Below are 22,948 nucleotides of genomic sequence, written 5' to 3'. Positions count from 1 at the left end.
CAGCTCATTACAATACAGAGCCACCACTCTTTCCTCATCCTTTACTAAAGCAGCATCTTTAGAGGAGCCAAAAATTTAAGGCCTCCCAGATCATCACCAGTACCTGCATGAGATCTCAGTTGTGTTGGAAAAGTTCACCCTGCCTCCTTTTGAACCAGCTGCTACTGCAGATCTAAAGTTCTTATTATAGAAAACAGCTCTGCTCCTAGCAATTACGTCAGCAAGAAGAGTCTCAGAGCTACAGGCCCTCATGGCTGTGGAGTCTTTTATCATATTTTACCCAGACAGGGTGTGTCTGAGGACCAATCTTTCATTTATGCCCAAGGTGGCTTCCAGTGTGGCTCTTAACCAAACTATTCATCTGCCAACTTTTTATCTGAATCCGCAGAACAAGGGGGAGAGTATTCTGCATTTATTGGATGTACACAGACAGCTAAGATTCTACTTGAGCAGGACTAAAGCCCTAAGAAAAACTGAGCAGTTACTAGTGACATATGCTGCAGGATCAGAAGGAAAGGTTATTTCAAAGTGGATAAGCCACTGCATTTATTTCTTCTACTTACATCATGGCAAACCTGTGCCCAAGGGCATTAGGTCTCATTCCACCAGAGCTGCAGCTACATCAGCAGCCTTTCTCAGAGGAGTACCAACCAAGTACATTCTAGAGGCTGCTACTTGGAGTTCTGTTCACACTTTTACAAAGCATTATCATTTGCTTCTCTAAGTCCAGGACAGGCTTTGCCACTGCAGCTCTGCAGGGCCTTATTGTCGCCCCTGATGCTGTTTAGCTCCAGCCTCCCATCCATAGCTTTGGGATTCTACCCAAATGTAATGACCACCACTGCAGTCCAGGTTACCCGCCCGCCATCCCCCTTTTCTTCACTATTTTCTACAACCTATGTGGTGTATTTGCTTGTAGATGAAGGTAAAATTTGTATTATTGCATGTATATATAGTTTATATATATATATTTTTGCTATCTTTTTGGGGGCACCTGACATCTGGGGCAAGAAAAACTAAAGAAAATGGCGTTGGCTGCTTGTTTTATACCACTGACAACCTGACGTCATGGAAGAGGTGACAGCAACCGACGCAGGACCCGAGACTTAGGAATTTAGGCTGACTGAGGGCAACCTGCCAGCAGATTGCCCAAATGTAATGACTGCAACAATGAATGCACTCTAACATCTACATTTATGGTAAGTGTACAAAACTGTAGTTTTTGAGGAGGTATCCCTGGCTCAGACTTTAGCCTTTGTCTGATGGTATCAAGGCTAAACTGATGGATGCTCCTTTGGATAATAATCATTTGTTTGTTGCTGCTGCTATGGAGTTAAGTCCCTGCAAGAGAAGGACAAGGTCTTTCAGGAGTTGAAACATATTTTTGTTTCCCCTGTGCCCACGTTTCAGATGAAATGACCCTTATAAGCCTGCTTCTTCTGTAGACAGCCTCCCCCTCCCCCAAAGGTCAAATATGTGATAGAAGGGCTCTCCAAGCTAGGGCTTTTCAAGCTCCTCCTTCTCACAAGCCTCCTTTTCCCGACAAACCAGGTGGTGTCTGACTATCCTTGATCTGCTCTTGTCAATCCCATTCCTGTTTCTCTCTGTCTCTGTGTCCCTTCTTATTTGGCTACAGATCACCTAAGACTCCTGGGTTCTTTCCATAATTCACCAGGGTTATTCTATGGTTTGGAAATTTCTTCCCCCTTTTCTGGGTATTCCTCAGCCTCCTCAGAAGCAACTGCTCATTTTTCCAATGATGGTTCAGGGCCTGTTCGCTCAGGAACTTCTAGTTCCTCAATGGGGAAAGGGGGTTTTATTCCAGAATGTTCTTGGTCCCCAGGAAAGAAGGCACCGGGAGACCCATTCTGGATCTGTTTCAGCTAAACACCTTGTCACACTGCCAGCCTAGCTATCTGGAATGTTGTAAATAATTATTTGTCATTTGTAAATATTAATATGATGTATATAGAAATGTAGCAAAAGGAGAAACTGTCAGTGCAGCTATCTGGAATTTTGTAAATAATGCTATGTCATTTGTGAATATCAACATGATTCATATGCTTGTCTTACAAATGTATTGGATCTGTGCGTTGTGTGTATATTAAACTGCTGATACAGAAGTATGTGTTGAACAGGGTTTGTACAGTACTGAGCTTCAAAAATATATCCACAGTAAACCCTGCTGGAACATAGAAGATTAACTTGCAAAACTTAAGAATAGTTGAGGTTAAGTTACTTTATAGCTGGGTCATAAACAAAAGATGTTATCTCTCAGTTTCAGTGCAGTAGCAGACACAATATCTAGAGAGAGTTTTTTTTTATTGTCTTGAAAGAGAAGTAATTGCTAGGCTTGAGATGTGGAAGTGTTTTATTGCTTTATGACTTCCTAGCAGTTGCAAAGATCTGAGAGAGATGTATTTTTTACAGGGAGATGTTAAATGCTACATTGGGGGTTTAGCCTGGGAACTGAAGTCAGCAGGTGACAAAAAGTAATGTCACCCTGCAAGTATCCCAGCAGCAATATTTGAGATATTAATTTAAGAACTCTCTGAGGGGGCATTTTGTATTTGTCTTTGACCTGGCGGCATCCACTCATCACCACTTCTGCCAGCTTGTTGTTCTGTAAGTAAGTTTCTAAGGCATAGTAACTCTTAGATTCAGATAGGAATATAGTAAAGTATAGCTTAGATGTTTTCTGTATTTATTTGAAACTGTCCTGCAATGTTGTTTTAAGTATTTCCTGTGATTTTGAACTCCGATGTAATTGATGACTTGTTTAGCATTGTCTTGTTCTTGTAGTATTCATTATTAAATAAATATATTTAAACTTTTTAATTGTGGCTGGTGTGTTTACAGATATTTAAGCTCTTAGAGTACTTGCATAGCGGCCACTCCTAAACAGTCTTGCTTTTGGTCAGACTACCATTTGGATTAATAGTAACATTACACAATATGATTGGCCACCTTTTGCTAAGGGTCTTAAAGCAGCTGATAAGAGTTGGCTGGTGGCAGTGATAACTACCTTATAGTCTTGGCAAAAGGGGGCATAGCTAGTAAACCTGTGCCAGCCTTTCCCAGGAGTGTGTGTTTGTATATAAATCAAATTTCAAAGGTTGTGGGCATCAGCTAGTTGGGCAGGGACACAAAGTACTGGTTGGGCAGAGAGGGTGCTGGAGGTCCTGGCTTGGCCACTCATCTGAATCTCAACTATATATAGCTGTGCCAGTGGGGAGTCTTATTGGGAACTGGGGAAAGAGGGAGAAACCAGCCCCAGACTGACTGTGGTCTTTGTGTGCTCTTAAGGGAAATTGCACTTTACTGTGTGTGTACTTGTCATCCTCCCCATTTGTATGTTCCCCACTGTTGCCACTGGTGAGGACTGAGGCTCCTTGATTACTGGGCCAGTGTTTGGGCGTCACAAACCTTTTTGAAGGTCCTTTCCTTTTGGATATTGTCCCTTCGAACCTTCCTTTCCTTTGCTACTTCCTCAGGCTTTTCTAGTTTCCCTGGGTCTCAAGGATGTTTATCTGCATATTCCTCTTCATCCCCTTTTCAGGAAGTTTTTACATTTATCTGTTGCTTCCTGGCATTTTCAGTCGTCTGCTTTGTTCTTTGGCCTCTCTACTGTCACAAGGGTCTTCATCCTGTGATCTTTCTGCAGGCTAAGGGGGTTACCAGTCTTTCCCTACCTAGACAATGTGCTTTTTCAGGCCTCTTCTCCACAGGTCTTATTCAGCACCAGCAGTATGCCATTTCTTTCCTGCAGACCCTGGGGTTCACTATAAATATGAAGTCTTTCCTGACTCCTTCTCAGGAACATGTTTTTCTAGGTTGCAGGATCCAGGCTGTTCCAATGCTGGCATCCCTGCCTCCTCCCAGTCCCTTAACTGTCATTGCTTTCTTTCAATCCGTTCTTCCTCTGACTTCATTCACAGCCAGGGAATTTCTGAGGGCTCTGGGTTACACCATTTTTATTCTTCCTCTAGCCAAGCTCCACATGAGAAAGCTCCAATGATTTCTAAAGTTAGTTTGGCTTCAACACGCTCATCCTTTAGATTTTCTAGTCCCTCCTCTTCCATGCCTCAAGCTAGAGCTTCACTGGTGGATTCATCAATTGTCCTTCAACCCAAGGCTTCCTTTTCAACCTCCACTCCCTGGTTAAGAACTTTTCACAGATGCCTCGGACATGGGATGGGGGGCCTCCTGCGGCACTTTGAAGATGCAGGGCCTGTGGTCACTTCAGCAAAAGAAAGAACATATCAATGTCAATGAGATGCAAGCTCTTTTGCTGGGCTTTTAGGCTTTTCATTCTCTCTTCCTTCCAGGGCCCCTCAAGATTCTTGCAGACAATATAGCAATGATGTGGTATGTCAACAAGGGAGGTGGGGGGTGGGATGGGGACAAGGTCTTATCTTCTGTGTGAGTTATCCCTCCGGGTTTGGGAGCTTAGTTATCCAGCATCAGGCGACCCTTCAGGCAGTTTACATTCCCTCAGATCAGAACATAGTAGCAGATTCTCTGAGCAGGTCCATAACACAATCCCACAAGTGGTTGCTTCACAAGGGCTTGTTTCTGGCCATTTTCCACCAGTGGGGTACTCCTCAAGTAGATCTTTTTGCCTCCTCTCTGAACAGACAGCTTCCTTTGTTTTGCACCAGAGTTCCATGCCCTGTGGCCTGGAAGGGTGGACACCCTCTCTTTTTCTTGGAAAGAGGATATTTCTTTATGCCTTCCTTCCTCTTTCTGTCATTCCAAAAGTCCTGTTCAAGAGTCAGCAGCATTGGTTCCCTCTTTCTGCATTTAGCCAGGGCCAATCATCAGAAGTTACCTCACATGGTGGACTTACTCTCACAAGACAAGGGGTTTGTCATCCATCTCCACCTGTCCACTTCTCAACTGCCATTGTGGGTGATAGGGTTTTGTTTTCCTTTTTTTCTGAGGACATGCTTAGGGTCCTGCAGGAGGCCAGGAAACACTACTACGAAATCTTACTTATCCAAATGGAAGCGATTTTCTATTTGGTTTCTTTCTTGTAACCTGGATCCACTTACTGTGGCTGTTCCTTTGGTTCTCTCTCGTTTGTGTGAATTGCTCAGTGCTGGGTTGGCATATTCTTCTGTAAAAGCCCACCTGTCAGCTATTTCTGCTTGTCTGCCTTTGACTCCCTTTTTGGCCTCTAGATTTGAGACCAAACAGTTTCTTAAAGGTGTCCTTAACATTATGCCTCCCAGGAAGCCTGTTCTTCCTTCCTGGGGTCTTAATTTTTGTTTTAGAAAAATTGATTCATGCTCCTTTTGAGCCTGATACTTCAGCTTTCTTACAGCATCATTCTTGGAAGAGTCTTCTTCTTTTGACCCTTACTACTGCCATAAGGGTATGTGAGCTGCAAGCCCTTATGACTCTTCTTCCCTTTTTGGTTTTCCATAAGGACAGAGTGACCCTTCGTACTTCCTTCTTGTGTGTCCAAGGTGGTCAGTGAGTTGTATCAATCAGTCTATTACTTTTTTCCTCTTCTGCTCAATCTGCTAGTGAGAAGGCTTTACACAACTTGAATTTGCATATACAACTCAAGTATTATTTGGATAAGGCTAAAGCCTTTAATAAATCTGAACAGTTTTTTTTTTTGTTTCTTTTCATCCTAGGTCTTTAGGTTTGGTTGTTTCCAAGCAAACCATGTTGTCTTGAATATCTAAAGCCATTTATTTTTGTTATTCTCATGGTAAGAGCCTTCCTTATTCTGTTAAGGCCCATTCTACTAGGGCTATGGATTCGTTTGGATACTAATTATGTTCTTGAGGCAGCTACCTAGACATCTATGCATACATTTACCAAGCACTGTAAGTTGGATGTGATTTCCAGAGCTGGAGCTGACTTTGCTAGAACCATTCTCCATAGGTTCCTGAGGAGCTTTATTGGTCCATCTTCTTCCCTGTCGTCTTCCTAAGCTTTTGCACTTTCTCTATTGTAAAAAAAATACTGCAACAGTGATATGGAAGGACATAGTAAAGGTGTTTAAAATGTTACCATAACAGTAGATGTCCTTCTCTTCATTGTTGCAGTATCCACTCCCTCCCTCCTCCTCCTGGTCCTTTTTCCTCCTGGATGTGCTTTACCTACTAGTAACCTTGGACTGTCATTCCTACGGGGACTGTTCATTTCTGAGGATGATATGTCTGGACTTCACCATTATGCCATACACTGTGTGGAGGGAGCATATGTGTGATGTATGCCGTACCCATTGCAACCTAAAAGCTTTTGTATACTGACCTGACATTGGGTTGCCTTTGGCAGGGGATCCCTATTGTAAAGAATACTGCAACAGTGAAGAGAAGGGCATCTACTGTTACGGTAAGGTTTTACACAACTGTATTTTCTTTTAATAGGGGATAACTTTTTGTGAGTGTAACAAATTCATGATTGTATGTCCTTGTTTAGCTTTCAGGGTAGCTCCTTATGTCTAATGTGTGAGATCACCTGCTGGGGATTGTTTGGCAGGCATGCCTTATGTAGGCTTACTTCATGAAGCATGCATGCCCTTGAGTATAGGAGCTCCATATGTGAGAAAATGTTCAACACTGGGAGGGTTCTGAAGTAGGAGACCTCACCATAGGTGGCCTTTCTGAGTATTAACTGATAGGAGAAGCAGTTGCATGAATGTTTACACTGGGTAAGTATTTAACCTTTGTTGGATGTTATTTTGTAACCCTTTCACAGGTAAAGGAATGCAGTCCCTGCTCCACCATCCTGCTATGCAGCAACTTTAAACACCTGTAGTGTGCACAAGTCAGTTGCAGACAGTGTGGTTAGACAGAAGGATGCACTAATTAACACGTGGACAAACTATCTGAGTTGGTGGTTTGAATTTGTGTGATCAGAATGAGGTGTGATAGATGAGCTTTAAAGCTGGATTGACGAGCTTTATTTACATGTTCTTCCTATCACTGTTACAGTACTCCTTACTGAGGAGGTATCCTGCTGAGAAAAGCCATACAAGCCAGCATACCAAAGCCTTGGGCCCTTCCAAGCACCATAAATCAGACTTATGTCTACATCTAGGACATAAGTGATGTACGAACATCTAATCCACAGAACAGGTGCTGTAGCTTGTCCATTTATTGTCATAAGGTGACTGGGGGCCTGCTGATCTCTTTTATACTATAATGCTTGTCTTTATGTGTACATCTGAGATGCTAATGGCCCTCGAAAGTCAGTCGGCCAGACAGTAGCAGATGTCATTTCTTTTTGGCATTGAGGATTGAGTATGCAGTATAGCTTGTTTTTTAGGAGGAAAGGGCAGTAATAACGTCATCTTACTCCCATATAATTGTGAATGGTACTTCTGGTGAGCTGTCCCTCCTCCGTATCCTCAGTTTATATTCATAGACCAGTAGAGTGAAGACTATCTTTGTTTAGTGTGATACTGCTGTACAAAGTGTAGTTCTTAACTAGCTTAAATGGTTTAAAGGAAGTATATTGGCAGAAGTGAATTAAGATAAAAGCAGTAAGCAAGCAAATGCTAAACACTAGTAAAATGTACTCAAAATATAATAAAAAAACATACAAATTCGATGTACCATTAAAAAGATGGTTAAGGAGTTTTAAGCATAAGTATAGTTTACTTGTGTAAATTTTTATTGATCTTGATTGTCTGTTCAGTTATGGCTGCACTTTTAACCTGATAAAGAATCAGTACTTTTAGCCAGTTTTAGCTTTTATTAGCTTATCTTGTTTCTTATTTTAATATTTATTCGCTGTAAATATGAAAATGCCAACATATTAAACTGAATTTTAAACAACTGTATTAAATCATGGAGTACTGCAGACATTTCTTTAAATGAGTTCAAAATTAATGCTGATAATCAACAACTGGCTCTGTGAGGAATGGACAGAGTAAAACACAAATTAGTAGAGATTGCTGAAATTACAGCAGCAGAAATTTTGTTTATTCATTCATCCATCTATCCATATTTTGTTTACCAGGTAAGTCCCACTGTGCTCTTTTCGGGGGAGCACCAATATGGTATTTATACTGACTAGAGGAAATTTGGCCAGAAAACCTGGGAAATTCCCTCAATTCTTTTCAATAAGTGGCATGGAATCTTCTACAGTCCGCCTGAGCTACCACCAACTTAGGTGAGTGGGTCCTCAGGATAACATCTCAACCAAAGGAGAGAAATGAATGCTAATGGCTGATGAGGGAATAGAACCCACAGCCTTCTGATCTTTCAGCATCAAAGGCAATTCTACTACCTAGTTGAGCCACTGACACACTAGTCGCAGAATGTACTGTTCATTTATAGGTTGCTTGGCTAGTATATTCTTTTATGTTAAAAAAAGCTTATAAAGTTTCTGTATTATTAACAGGTTTTTAGCCAGTCGACAGCGTCTGAATGTCACCATCACAAGAGCTCGGTTCAGCCTCTTCATTCTTGGAAGCTTGAAAACACTTATGGTATGTAAAGTTGCTGGTAAAACACATCCATGATTACGTGATTTCTTAAGTGGGAGTTTATCATTTTCATTTGGAGGGCATAAAAAAATCTTAAGGTAGGGAAATAGTACTGGTTTCCTGGTGTTCTAGCTTGCTATTTCTGTTTGCTTAAATGCTTCGCAAACTCTTCTGTTTTTTATTAGCTTTTATCTCACTTTCACACATCCTTCTCCTAGATATAGTTATGCTACTATTCATGGTGGAATGAATTCAGATGTAAATAAGTACAAAAAGTAGCTGACACCAAGTCATGTGCACAGGCGGATCTTTCAGTGACTATAATCTCAATACCGTTAGGTATATGGACACACTGGTGTAAGTTATCACCAAGTCACCTGCACAGTCAAATCTTTCAGTGACTATAATCATGATACTGATAACTTACACCATTGTGTCTGTATACTTAACACCAAGTCACATGTGCAGTGAGAATTTTTAGTCACTATAATCACAATACTGATATACAGACACACTGGTGTAAGTTAACACCAAGTCACGTGCACAGTCAGATCTTTCAGTGACTGTAATCATGATGCCAGTAAGTATACAGACACACTGGTGTAAGTTAACACCAAGTCACATGCACAGTGAGAAATTTCAGTGACTGTTATCACACTGCCAGTAAATATACAAATACACTGGTGTAAGTTAACACCAAGTCGCGTGGACAGTCTGATCTTTCAGTGACTGTAATCACAGTGTCGGTAAGTATACAGACACACTGATGTAAGTTGACACCCAAGTCACATGCACCGTCGGATCTTTCAGTGACTATAATCATGATACTGATAAGTATACAGACACACTGGTGTAAGTTAACACCAAGTCGCATGGACAGTCTGTTTTTTCAGTGACTGTAATCACGATGTTGGTAAGTATACAGACACACTGGTGTAAGTTAACACCAAGTCACGTGCACAGTCTGATCTTTCAGTGACTATAATCATGATACTGATAAGTATACAGACACACTGGTGTAAGTTAACACCATATCACGTGCACAGTCATTTCTTTCAGTGACTATAATTACGATAGTGATAAGTATACAGACACACTGGTGTAAGTTAACACCATATCACGTGCACAGTCATTTCTTTCAGTGACTATAATTACGATAGTGATAAGTATACAGACACACTGGTGTAAGTTAACACCAAGTCACATGCACAGTATGATTTTTCAGTGACTGTAATCACGATGTCATTAAGTATACAGACACACTGGTCTAAGTTAACACCAAGTCACGTGCACAGTCGGTTCTTCCAGTGACTATAGTCATGATAATGATAAGTATACCGACACACTGATATACTGACTGCCTGCAGAATATCCTTAAGGAGTAAATGAAATGCAGTCTGACCGAGACCATCAGACTGGCTGATATGTAACACATGCAGCCCTGGTCATGTCTGACTTGATTGTACTAGACCACATTCCCTTCACTTCACTTCATTTGTTGTACTGTCTCTGCTTCCTGGCCGTGCAACAGTTTACCTAGAAAAAAAATCCTGAGTATTAAATTAATCAAAATCTTTTGTATTATTTAGATGAAGCATGGTCATGTTCCAGGGAAACCGAAAATAAAATCACATTATGCCAAATGTTAATCACAGTTTGGGATTCTGCACTTGAGTTTGAGTCTAAGTTCTCCTTCCTCTGTAGGTGTTTTTTATTATTTGATTGTTTTATGATCAGTTGTCAGGCTGTTGTGAACCTTGAGTTAATTTCTGTGGCACAAATCTGGGCTGGAAAATTGTCATTTGAAAAATTTTACATTTTTTGAATGCTTCTGATAAATTGAATTGACAGAAGTACAAAGCTGCATGCTATGCTGTTTCTGCATAAAATCCTGTCATCATTACTAGGAGACGCAGACTAGGGTACAAATCCTGAACGGGTAATTGCAGATTTGGGGACCCTTTCTGGTGTTATCAGTGGTAAGATCAAAAGAATTCATGCACATTTTCACCATTCTTCTGATCTTTCACGTGGGGTAAGTGGTTTTACAGAAAAAGAGGTAGTTTTCAGTCCGCTGCCTGTATGGAACAAGTTTCTAGCATTAGACTTCCTAGCAGTGAAGTTTCTGTTTGAGAAGGAGGATATGCTTTGTAGGATTTAAGTCATCTTAGTTTACTATCAATGTCTGTAGCAAAGACATTTCATCTAATTGGCTTCAGAAGTATTCCTGGATCGCAGATGCAGGAATATGCCCCTCCTCTTGCAACCACTAAGGTCTTTCATCATCATTTCCCACTTCAAAACACTTTCAATGAAAAGTAGTATTTCTGTTTTTTAAGGTAGTTGGGACACCAGTTCCTCAAATGGCTAAATTGAGTTTTTACTTGTAGGTTAATAAAAGCAGTGTTTATCTCAAAGTGCTTGTATCATATTATTCCTAGAGCTTCAAAGTCTGTTATATCTAAGACAATGTCAACTTCATGCAAGTGCTAAGCAGGAATGGTCAAAGATAGGTTGCTTTCTGCTTTTAAATCGGTTGGATTTTACTTGGGATTCTTTCGATATGAGAGAAGGGTAGCTAGACCGGGAAGCCCTTTCTGTACTTGTTCAGTATGAACAAACATTGGAAAGTAAAGACCTAACACTGAGGACCCCCCCTTTATCCTTTCCACATGTCACAGTTCAACATAATTTCTTTCTGACTTTTCTACAGTCTAGAGTGGCCACTCACTTTGATTGTACATTGACGGTATAAACATGCTTGTCCACTATGCTTATCAGTTCTTTTTTTGTCAGTCTCAGAATTTTGACATCAGTCTTTAGTGCTGCTGGTAGAAGTTCATGTGTTTGCCTACCCTTTTCTTATAAGCTCATTGTGGTTTTGAAACTCACCTTAACCCTGACCAGATGGAGAAGTAAAGATGTCCTTATATATTACTGTTGCTGTATTCGTAACATACTATATCTCCTGCCAAGCATAGCCCAGTGCCCGGCCAGTATACCAGAGCGTTTAGGTCTTATAGGCACCGTATGTCAGACGTATGCTTTCCATGCAGCCCATAGGGCATAAAGGTGATGTAATGATGCAGACACTCAGAATTTCTTTACCGTCAGTCCGAAAGCCACTATCAAATGTCAGTCGGAATGCCCTTCTGCTGTGCTGATTACCAAGCTGTTTCAGATAAGTGCCCCATTGGGGTTTCTTCTCTCCTTTTTCTATTTTTGTGTGCTGTTGAGCTCATGCCATCCAGAAGGGGGAAAATATCAGTGTGGGAGGCAGATTCCCTATAAAGACTGTCATGACCAATGTCATTTTTGTTTAGGCACTTCCCATGACCATACACAGTGCTGTATCTGTCAAATGTTTGTCCCTAAGAGCCTGCATAGTTGCTTATATTCCTTATCCATATACCTTGCAAACCAACAATTTAAACTGTTTGCGGAGGATGCTATGGCAGAATCCTCCCGTCCTAAGGTTAAGCCACCTGCCACGAAGAAGGCCAAAAAATCAAGGCCTGATACAGTTGCTGTCCAGCGTCCCCTGGATGTCTCTCCTGAAGTTGGTGAAAGGTCTGAAGACAGGTGCTTGCCTCAGATTCTTCTGCATGACCCAGTTAGAGGCCAGCATGGTGGATTCCGATTCTCACGCATCCTTGGAGGCTTTTTCCGGCATCTGTTGCAGACGTTGAGGGGAAAACTTAGCTGATTATTTCTGAGGGGTCAAGGAGGATTCCTCAGATTTTAGTGAGGAAAGAGGTTCCTACTGTGATTATTGAATCCTTCCAGGAGTCTGAACCCCTGAGGGTCTATAAAGTGAGCATCATGCTCAAGAAAAATCAGAAAACCCAACATATTACCTCTGTTGCTAAAGATTCCCAATGTGAATGGCAGGATTTTACTCATGGTCTTTTCAGTGCTCTAATGGCAGTGAAGTCTCTCATAGGGGTGTCAGTCCCTGGTCCCCTTTGGTCCTCCACTCCTGTTAAGAGAGGCCTAGGGAATTGGATTCCTCAGATGAAAATTTTTATTCAGAGGAGGAATCCCTTGCTTACGTCTCTCAAATTTTATTCCCTCTAGACTGCATGCATCAACTGGACATAAGCGGTTTAAGTATATTTTCTGCACTTATTTAAGATTTGAGTGAGTAAATATTGTGGGTGTGTCTGAATCTCTGCAGTAGTTGTTAGACTGCTGTGAAATTCCTTTGTTAAGTGTTAATTAGCTTGGGGGTTTCTGCTAGCATTAAAATCTGTGTTGGTTACATTTCTAGTAATCATTTTAAATCGAGTTGCTGGCTACTAAGACTTGTCTGCATACATCAACTGGACATAAGCTGATTTAAGTATATTTTCTGCACTTATTTAAGATTTGAGTGGGTAAATGTGTGTCTTGCCTTCAGTAAATATTGTGTGTCTCTGAATCTCTGCAGTAGTTCCCCACCCCCCCTCCCTGTTTCTTGTTGTGGTGTTAATCTTGGGTGGCTTTGGAATTGCCCTCCGCTGCTGTAAATCTCTTTTTGCACACTCATCCTGGACCCATCTCATTCACTCACTCAACTGAGTACAGTGAGATCATATTTTGATTTTGGATACTCTTACCAGTCCCATCTCCTCTGCAGTGTACAGAGAGAGCACTTGGGAAGGACATTCCCCTGTAGTATCTTAATCTGATCTGTTTCCTCCATCTCAAAAAAAAAATTGCATGTCATCTGCCTTACTGTATTTGTGTTTCTTCCTACTTTATTACCTTATTTTGCTTTTGCCTCTTTTAACATTTTAAAGTGGAACCTGTGTGTTGAGAGAGAGCCTTACAAGACTATCTGCAAATATATAGAGCTGAGTATATTTTTCTGTATTATTCTGTATTATAGAGCTAAATTGTTGCTTAGATATCTGTTGTCTTACTGTTCTGCAAATATACAGAGATCAGTATATATTTTTATGGTTTTATAATTTGCACTCTGATTCCTCACATCTCTGTTGAAACTGTCTTCCCCACCCTCCCCTTATTTTGGTTTCTATAGCTTGTGTGTTGTTAACTCAAGGTTCCCTTAATATGACCTGTTAATAGAAGCAGCCTGCATTTAAAGTGGAATCTGTGTGTTGAGAGACAGCCTTACAATACTATCTGCAAATATATAGAGCTGCTTTTACTGTATTTGTGTTTCTTCCTACTTTATTTTGCTTTTGCGTCATCTTAAAAGTACTCCGTTGTATTTATTACTGCCTGGTGTATCTCATTCTAAGGCTAAGCCTTTTAGAGCACTTGGGATTCAGACCAGTTGTTTTACATTAAGAAGGTTTGTGGTCTGCACTGTGGTGGCAGAACAGGTAGCTTACATCCTTCTAAGTTGGGAACTGCTGATTGAGGGCTCAGTGTCTGTTATTCTAAAAGTGTATTAATTCTGGTTTAAGCACCTGGGCTTCAGGCCAGTTATTTTACATTAGAAGGGTTCGTGGTCTGCACTCTTGTGGGAGGAGAGGCTGGACTCTGCCCTTCTGAGCTGGGAATTTCTGGTTAAAGGCTTATAGTGCCTGCATATTTGAACTGCTTCTTACTGAAATTGGTACACCTTGTTTGCTGTAGCATAGACTAGATCCAGGCCTGCTGAATCTAGCTTTGTTTGTATGCTTGTTGTTTGTTTGCTTGTTATTTCCCTGAAATGCTAATTCCACCTAAAACGTGGCTTTTCAGCACTTCTGTGGATCCCTAGTGATATCTGCATTGCTTACTGTACTTATTTCCTTGTTTCACTTGAAAGAAAGTTACTGTTTGTCGTTTTTGCATTTAAGTTACATGTAACACATTGCATTTAAGTTACCTGGCACTTGCTCACTAAAGCAATTATATAAGTCAGCACTAAAAATTAAAAGCACTACACGCTCACAAACTCCCCTTGAGTACCTTGTTCCCCATTTTTTCAATTATAAAGGAATTCCCAATACTATTCTAGCATGTCCAAAGGTCAGTTGTCAATCTCCTCTCCGGTCCAGCTGGTGAATCTGGGAATCTTGAGGCAATGTTACAACTGCCTCATGTACACAGACAACCCTCTCCTCCTCCCAAAAAAGTCCAACACATGTGAGAGATGCAACCATATAGCCATACTGGAGGCTAAGCTCCCTCAACTCAGTACTGGTGAAACCAGTCAGGAGGAGAAGGAAACCACACTCACTACAATTCCAATCTCACATAGACCTACCACGACAGCAAACCAAACACATAAATACACACAAACATACTCGGAGGCGCTAAATAAAAATCTGCCTAAGCAGAAGAGACCTCCAAAGCAGACACCCAAGCAACCGCTACCCCAAAACAAAACACGTGCAACACATAGCTCACAAAGCCAGTGTGCCGAAGAGTCACAGCTCTTAAGGCTAAACAACACACCTGATACACTTGTAATAGGTGACTCTATCGTCAGGCACACTGACGTCCCGCTCACCAGGCTGAACAAGGAGAAGGTCACGGTGAGCTGCCTGTCGGGCACTAGGATCCGCCACATAACACAAGCACTCAGGTCACTCCAAGGCAAGTACAAATATGACTCAGTCATTGTTCATGCTGGTGTGAATGACCCGAGACGTACCTCCCTGGACTACATGAAAAGAGACATAGAGGAGCTCTCTGAGCATGTAGCCCAGGCTGGTATGACCCTGACCTTGAGTAGCATCTTACCCTCACCAAGAATGATGCCACAATATGAAGACAAGATGATCAATTTCAACAATTGGCTTAAGTATTGGTGTCCTTCAAAGAGGATCCAATGCCTGTCAGCCTGGGATGACATGCTCGATAAGCCACGATGCTTCGCTAGGGACGGCTTGCACCTGTCACCCCTGGGCTTTCGGATATTGGCAAAGGCTCTTGCTACCCCCATAGTGCTTTTTTTAGGCAAGGCTCAAAAGACAAACCCACCTCCATAGGTACCACAAGGGATAAGAAACTAAGAGTAATGCTACTCAACGCCAGAAGTCTAAACCTCAAGATGCACGCACTCGAAACTCTCCTTAGCATGGAGAACATCGATATCTGTGCAGAAACAGAAACCTGGTTCAAGGCTCCCGAGAGCACCCCAGCACTACCAGGTTATACCTCATACCATGCTTTTCGGCCCCAAATCTTGGACCGAACCACAAAAGGAGGGGGAGTATCAATATTCGTCAAAGATACCCACACCTCCAGGTTGGTGGCACAGCACGAAGCATCAGAGACTATCCATGTGCAACTAACAGTGGGTAAAACTTCCTTCCAGTTTATAGCCTGCTACAGACCACCCTCCCAAACCCAGGAACCCCACTCGGCCTTCCTGAGAACACTAGAAAATATGACGGTCTCTCCAAACACCATTATATTGGGTGACTTCAACTACCCAAACATAGACTGGGAGCATTACTCTAGCTCCAGCACCATAGCCCAAAGGTTCCTAGAATTTATAAACTCAAATGCTATGGAACAACTTGTTACCACTCCCACAAGAGGGGACAAAATACTGGACCTGATCATCACCAACATGGGGACTCTGTGCTCCAGACCAGAAGTGTATCCCTCATTGGTAAGATCAGACCATAAACTAATCTCACTGGATATTCACATCCTAACTCCACCCCCTGCCCTGAAAACCACAATGAAAAACTTCTCTAATGCAAATTTCACACTCCTCAAAACCGAGGTGGAATCCTTCAAAGCCCCCGGGCCTGTGGAAAATACGGCCCAGACCGCAGAATCCTTTATAAACGCATTCTGTGAACACCTTCAGGAATGCATGGATCATGCAATCCCAAATAAAACCAAGTCCCAATCCTCCAAAGGCGGACGTCCTGTCTGGTGGACCCCAGCCATAAACAAACTATACAATAGAAGGAGGAAGCTACTACATGATAGAGCAAAATCCCAAAAAGGGAAGGCATCTCTGATCAGTATTAGCAAAAAACTACGGGCACTCATAAAATCGTGTAAGGCCAGCTTTGAGAGAAAAATTGCACAGGACACTAAGGATAATCACAAGGCTTTCTTTAGTTATGTTAGGAATCTGGGTGGGAATTCCCAGATATGCTCAGAATTAGTCGAAATTGACAAAAAATACATTGAACCCACAGACATTGCCAACATCCTAGCTGACAGGTTCAGCGCAAACTCCCCCCCCCACCAAAAGGGCAAATATCTATCCCAGCAGAGTGCTGCCCCCCTGACATCTCAGATGCTCAGGTAAGAGCTGCCCTCTCCAAAGCAAAAAACACAGCATCAGTGGGACCAGACGGTGTCCCGGGCTGCGTCCTACATGAACTCCAAGAAGAGCTAAACCCAAACATAAAACTACTGTTCAGTCTCAGCCTTACTACAGGATATGTACCCAAAGAGTGGTGTACAGCAACAGTGGTCCCCCTCCACAAAGGTGATGCCTCAACGGATCCTGGAAGCTATCGCCCCATAAGCCTGACTAGCTTGGTCTGCAAAGCTATGGAAAGGATAATCATGGACCTCATAAATAAAGATATTGGGGACCTACAGACACTGGATCCTACCCAGTTCGGCTTTGTTAAGGGAAGATCCTGCCTCTCAAACCTGGTTGATTTCTTTGAAACAGTCACCAAGACCATTGACAAGGGGAAGGTGGTCCACACAGCCAACCTGGACCTCGCAAAAGCCTTCGATACAGTACCCCACTCGGGCATTATAGATAAGCTCACCAGCTTAAGTATAAACCCCTATGTCACTAGATGGGTTGCAAACTGGCTCAAGGACAGGACCCACATGGTTAGAATTGCTGGAGCCATGTCAGACTCCAAACCAGTTACAAGTGGTGTCCCACAAGGCTCAGTCCTGGGACCTCTCTTGTTCGGTATATATTTCTCGGAGGTACAGGCCAACACGGAAGGACTGTGGCTGACCAAGTTTGCAAATGACTGCAAACTGGACACCATAATCGACACTCCAGCCGATACAAGCATCGTCCAAAAGGGCTTCATAGAAACAGACAACTGGTGCCAGAGCCATGGCCTCAAGCTAAACGCCAAAAAGTGTATAGTCATCCCCTTTGGCAAAAACAAAGTGCCCACAAATTGCCACGTAGGTGGTAATCCATTAAGTACAGAAGAAGTAATTAGGGACCTGGGGACCCAAGTTGATAGCAATCTCTCATTTGACAACCACGTGGCCAAAGTGGTTAGAAAAACATTTTATATAACCCACCTAATCATGAAGAGATTCAAATCATCAGGGAATGTCATCGTGCCTCTTTACTCATCCCTCATCAGGCCCATAATTGAGTACAGTGACCCTTTTGGGATGTACCTTACCAGACACCTGCAGCAACTGGAAAGACCCCAAAAGTACCTCACCAAGAGGATCAAAGGGCTCAAACAGATGCCACATGCTGCTCGGTTAAAGAAACTCCAGCTCTACTCAGTGGCATACTGCCTGCTTAGAGGCGATCTGTGCCTGACATATAAAGCCATGTCCAACCCGGAGTTAGTGGACATGCTGCACCTCAGAAAATCTAAATCCCATCGAGCTACGCGCTCGAGAGACTTGAACCTCAGCACTGAAATAAATAGGACATGCTGGAGGGACAGATTCATAACCCAGAGGCTCCCTTCACTCTGGAATAAAATCTCAGTCCAGGTTAGGCAGAGTCCCTCATTGACTCTCTTCAAGAGGAATCTTGATGAGTGGATGGGAGATCGTAGGTTTACCCCGGGTATCACTTCTGTGTCACTGTTAGACAGAGGCACAGTATACTAACCTCGAAAAAGGGCATAGCAAAATTCATTTAAAATGGGTGGCGAAAGCCAAACACACTCTGGCTAGGCTTATAAATGCCTTAGGGCAGATAGCCTAGTATGAACCTATGAAGAGGATTCATTGAGCCCAGACTCACCATTGGCCGGATTAACCTTTGTAGATACTATTGTTTGTATGATGGAGTACTTTAAATGGCATTGTTCCCAGGTCCCTGACATTCTAAAGAGGTATTATGAGCTTTTACAAATGGAGTGTTCTAAGCGGTCTGCTGTGCCTCCTTTTTTTTTTTGCCAGCCCTTTTGGACACATTTTCTGATATCTCTGTAGCTCAGGATTCTCAGCCTTCACCTCTCAAGAAACCTGACAGGTTCTAGAAGGTGCCCGAGTACTACAAGTTTTTTTGTAAGTGCCCTTTTGCTGATCCTTCAGTGCTTTCCTCTGATAAATCTTCTAAATTGTTTCCCTCTACTAAGCTCCTTCCTTCAGCTAAAGACAGTCGAACAGTATAAAATGTATATACTGCTGCCACCCTGTCTTTTAGGGATATTAATTACCAAACCTACATGACCTGTTGTGTTTTGGATCTTCTTTTTCAGATGGCTAAAGTGGTGTCTGACCTTCCAGATTCTGATGGGAAGGCTTCACCTCTCTTTCTGCTTAGATTCACTTCCCAGGTCAGTCATCACTCCATAAAATGCAGCTATGATACAGCCGATGCCTTTTCAGGGCTGCTGCTTTTAGTTTTGTGTTGGTGTTATTCTTGGCTATGTCATTAGGTTTTACCTGATGATATTAAAGCCAAGCTTTTGGATGCCCCCCCCCCCCTGGATATCAGAAATCTTTTTTGGGACAGTTGCTGCTGATCTATTTAAGTCCATCCTGGATATGAGTAAGCCCCTTACAGGATCACAGTCTTATTTTTGTCTTACCTGTCCTGAAATTCCAGAGGACTTACCTTTCCAAGTCTGCCTTTGTCAATAGGTAGACTCACCCACCTCCTAAAGATAAGAAAGCGTCTAGGCACATTCCCCCTGCTAAATCCACTCTGACTCCTTCCTCTCAGAAGCCACGTTTTCAGGACATACCTGTCTTGATTTGATGTTGGGCTTTCTCTTTCCCTTGGTCAGGTCCCTTTGCCTTTCTCTGTCTCATCCAGTTTGTCATCAGATCACCTCAGACTCTTGGATGTTGTATGAAATTCATCAGGAGTATTTCATGGTATGGAAATCCTTTTCCCACTTTTCAGGCATTCATCAACCTCCACTAGAACAGCTTCCTCATTTTTTAGAGGTTCTGCTATCCCTTTTGGATCAGGGCACCATTCAGCCCATTCCATCCACCTCTGTGGGAAACGGGTTTTACTCCAGGATGTTTTTGGTTCCACAGAAAGATGGTACAGTGGAGACCAATTCTGGACATTTCCCTATTCAACACCTTTCTCAAAATCCCTTTTTTCCAGATGTTGCCTCTTCAGACTTTGTTTCCTCTATTTCTTCTTCCTCAGACGTTTTTGTTTTCACTAGATCTCAAGGATGATTACCTTCACATCTCTATTTACTGTGTGTTCATAAAATATTTGTTTCTGTTATTTCCTCAAATTTTAATTTCTCTGCTTTGCCCTATGGCCTTTCTACTGACTGAAGGGGTATTCACCAAATGCCTCACTCCTGTCATTCCGTGTTGTAAGTTGTGGCGGATATAGATTTTTCCCCGTCTGGCCTGCTCATTCAAGCTCCTTCTCCCAGCGGTCTGTTGCAGGACCACCAATTTACCATTTGTCTTTTACAGACTCTGGTGTTCACCAGAAATCTCAAGAAATCAGATCTGATGCCTTCCCAGGATCATGTTTTTCTCAGAGTGGGCTTCAGACTAGTCCCATGTTGGCTTCTCTTTCTGCTCCCAAGGTTTTGTTTCTGACCACTTTTGTCCAGTCTCTCTGTCCTCTCTCACACCCAGGGAATTTCTCAGTGTTGTAAGATTTAGTTTTGTTTCTGACCACCTTTGTCCAGTCTCTGTCCTTTCTCACACCCAGAGAATTTCTCAGTGCTGTAAGATTTAGTTTTGTTTCTGACCACCTTTGTCCATTCTGTCTGTCCTCTCTCACGCCCGGGGAATTTCTCAGTGCTGTAAGATTTAGTTTTGTTTCTGACCACCTTTGTCCGGTCTGTCTGTCCTCTCTCACACCCGGGGAATTTCTCAGTGCTGTAAGACTTTGTGGCTCCATTATTCTCATGCTTCCTGTCACCAGGGTCCATATTAGGAAGTTGTATTGGCACCTTACATCAGTGTGGCTTCAACATTGCCACCTCATGGAGTTCCTGCTTCCTTTACTTCCTCGCCTCAAAGTGAAGCTTCAGTGGTGCATTCATCATGTCTCTCAATCCAGGGCTTCCCTTACATGCTTTGCAGGAACTGTTCAGGGACTCCTCAGACTTGGGGTGGGGGGGCTTCTTGTGGTCCCCCAAATATCCAGGGTCTCTGGCCTCCTCATCAGAGGTCAGATCATATCACTATAAAAGAGATGAGCGCTCTAATTCTAGCTCTGCAAGCTTTTCATTTCCTTTTCCACCCCAGCCCTCTGTCTTCACAGACAATACCGCCATGATGTGTTAAATCAACAAGTAGGGAGTTATGGGGTTCTATCTCCTTTGCAGATTAACTCTTGAAGGTGTGGGATCTAGCTGTAAGGTATCAAGTGACTCTTCAGGCGGTTTACATTCCTTCAGACCACAATCTAGTGGCATACTCACTGAGCAGGTCCAGAATGCAGGCTCACTAATGAATGCTTTACAGGGATACGTTTCTCAGGAAGATCTTTTTGCCTCCCCTCTGAACAGCCAGTTTCTTGTATTCTCTTCAAGAGTACCAAGTCTTCTGGCTTGGAAAGTAGATGCCCTGTCTTTTCCTTGGAAGGAAATGTTTCCATATGCTTCCCCCCTTACTCTGTTGGCACAAGATCAGGCAGGACTCTCTCTAAATCGTGATGGTAATTCCCTTTTGGTCCTGACAGCATTGGTTCCCCCATCTTTATCACTTGGTCAAGGGCAATCACCATATGTTACCTCACTCTGTGGATCTTGACACACATGACAAGGGACGTCTTATCTATCCCCACCTGTCCACTCTTCAGCTGACAGTGTGGGTTATAGAGTTTTAATTCTTTTCTGGAGGTCTGTATCGAATGTTTGTGATCAAACACCTAAACATCGATCTAATATCAAACCTAAGAATATCGAACCCCCCCAGGGAAACACGCATGTCAGCCAGTAAAAAAAAAAAAATCTTTAATCCAAATTAAATATACCAACTCCAAGATCGCTCAACAGTACGGAAATGGCAGAATCCGGTGAACGGCCAAGGGAAATCTTTCTCTGCGTTAAAACGGCCGTTCGCCGGTTTTTGCTTTTGATATTAGAAGATCAATGTTTAGGTGTTTGATCACCTAAACATTCGATCCTCTAATATAGACCCCTTTTCTGGCACCTTTTTTCTGAGGACATGCTCCAAGTTGTGCAGTATGCCAGGAAACCCACTACCAGAAAATCATATATGTACAAATGGGAAAGATTTTCTGTCTGGTGTCTCTCTCTCCATCAGGATCCCCTCTCTGTGGAAGTTCTCCTGTTTTTCTGTTATTGTGTGATCTGCTGCATGCTGGGTTGGCATATTCTTCAGTTAAGGCTCATGCATGTAAAAAAAAAAAAAACACAAAAATATCAAAATTGTGTAGTACAACAAACAAAAGCCAACGTGTATCACGTTACACATTCTGCTATTCTTTAAAAAGACATGGCATATCAAATAAAATAGACTTCAGTCAAAACTGTAGCCAACAAAAAAAAAATCCATCAGGTAACGGTGTCGTTTGAGTCTTGTAAATTCAACCTGATGTAACATGAACACAAAGGGTTAACTATGGCTGATGATATCTGGCATGCTTTCACCTACTCCCTTGGGTAAGGGACTGATGTTCATCGTGTTACCCTGCTGTAGTCATCACACTTGGGTTATCCTGCCATCAGGCGGTCCCGCAGTCGGCCCGAATTCCAAAGTCTTGGTCCGGCGTTGGTTGCTGTCGCTTCCTCCCTGACGTCAGTGGGCCGGGGATAAGAGGCATCCAACGCCATTTTCTTCAGTCTTTCTTGCCGCACGGTGCCCGAAGCAGAAGCAGTTCGCAAGTGCCGGTCGGCCGACACCTGAGATTTTTTATTTGAATTTCAGTCCGAAGTCTTCATTAAAGCTAAGTACCCCGTTGGGGAACATTTTCTTGCCTCAGTCCGATGTCAGAAAAAGTTAAACAATTGCATTTCTTGTGGGAAGCAAATACCTCATAAGGACTTCCATTCCTATTGTATTCCTTGCCTAGGCCCAGACCACGACGTCACAGGTTGTCGGTTTTGCGCTAGGTTTAATAAACAAACTATCAAATGCTGTTTTGACTTTGCACGGCATTTCTTTGGTATGAAATGTAATTATATCATGCCGTCGGAGCAGCCGACGACCGCCATTCATAAAAAACGCAAGGATAAGGACAAGCAGCCTAGGAATAAGCCAGACACCGAGGCCTCAGTTGGGCCTGTCGCCGGTTCTCCGTGAGGCGCCTACGCAGCCCCTCACGAGCGCAGAACTGGAACCCCAGACAGCTGCAGATTATCAAGCGGAGTCTTCTAGGCCAACGCAGCCATCTACCGACACTGGAGCAGAACTAGACACCGGTGCAACGGAAACACCTTTGGTTACAGAAGGTGT

At 42.7% G+C, this 22,948-nt stretch overlaps 1 protein-coding gene across 5 annotated transcripts in view; it reads left to right on the top strand.

The window, feature by feature from the left end:
* SETX (senataxin) overlaps positions 1-22,948 on the top strand; it is a 2,451,437-nt gene that overhangs the window by 2,293,186 nt on the left and 135,303 nt on the right. For all 5 annotated transcript variants that reach the window (XM_044058409.1, XM_044058411.1, XM_044058407.1 and 2 more), the window contains one exon: positions 8,368-8,455. In XM_044058409.1, coding sequence (XP_043914344.1) covers positions 8,368-8,455 — 88 coding nt within the window. The remainder of the gene's footprint in view (positions 1-8,367; positions 8,456-22,948) is intronic.

The sequence above is a fragment of the Protopterus annectens genome, chromosome 16.part0, assembly GCF_019279795.1.
Source record: "Protopterus annectens isolate FY-2018-M chromosome 16.part0, PAN1.0, whole genome shotgun sequence".
NCBI lineage: Eukaryota > Metazoa > Chordata > Ceratodontiformes > Protopteridae > Protopterus > Protopterus annectens.
Note: the sequence above shows the minus strand (reverse complement) of the source record. Positions and strands in the feature narration are given on the sequence as shown.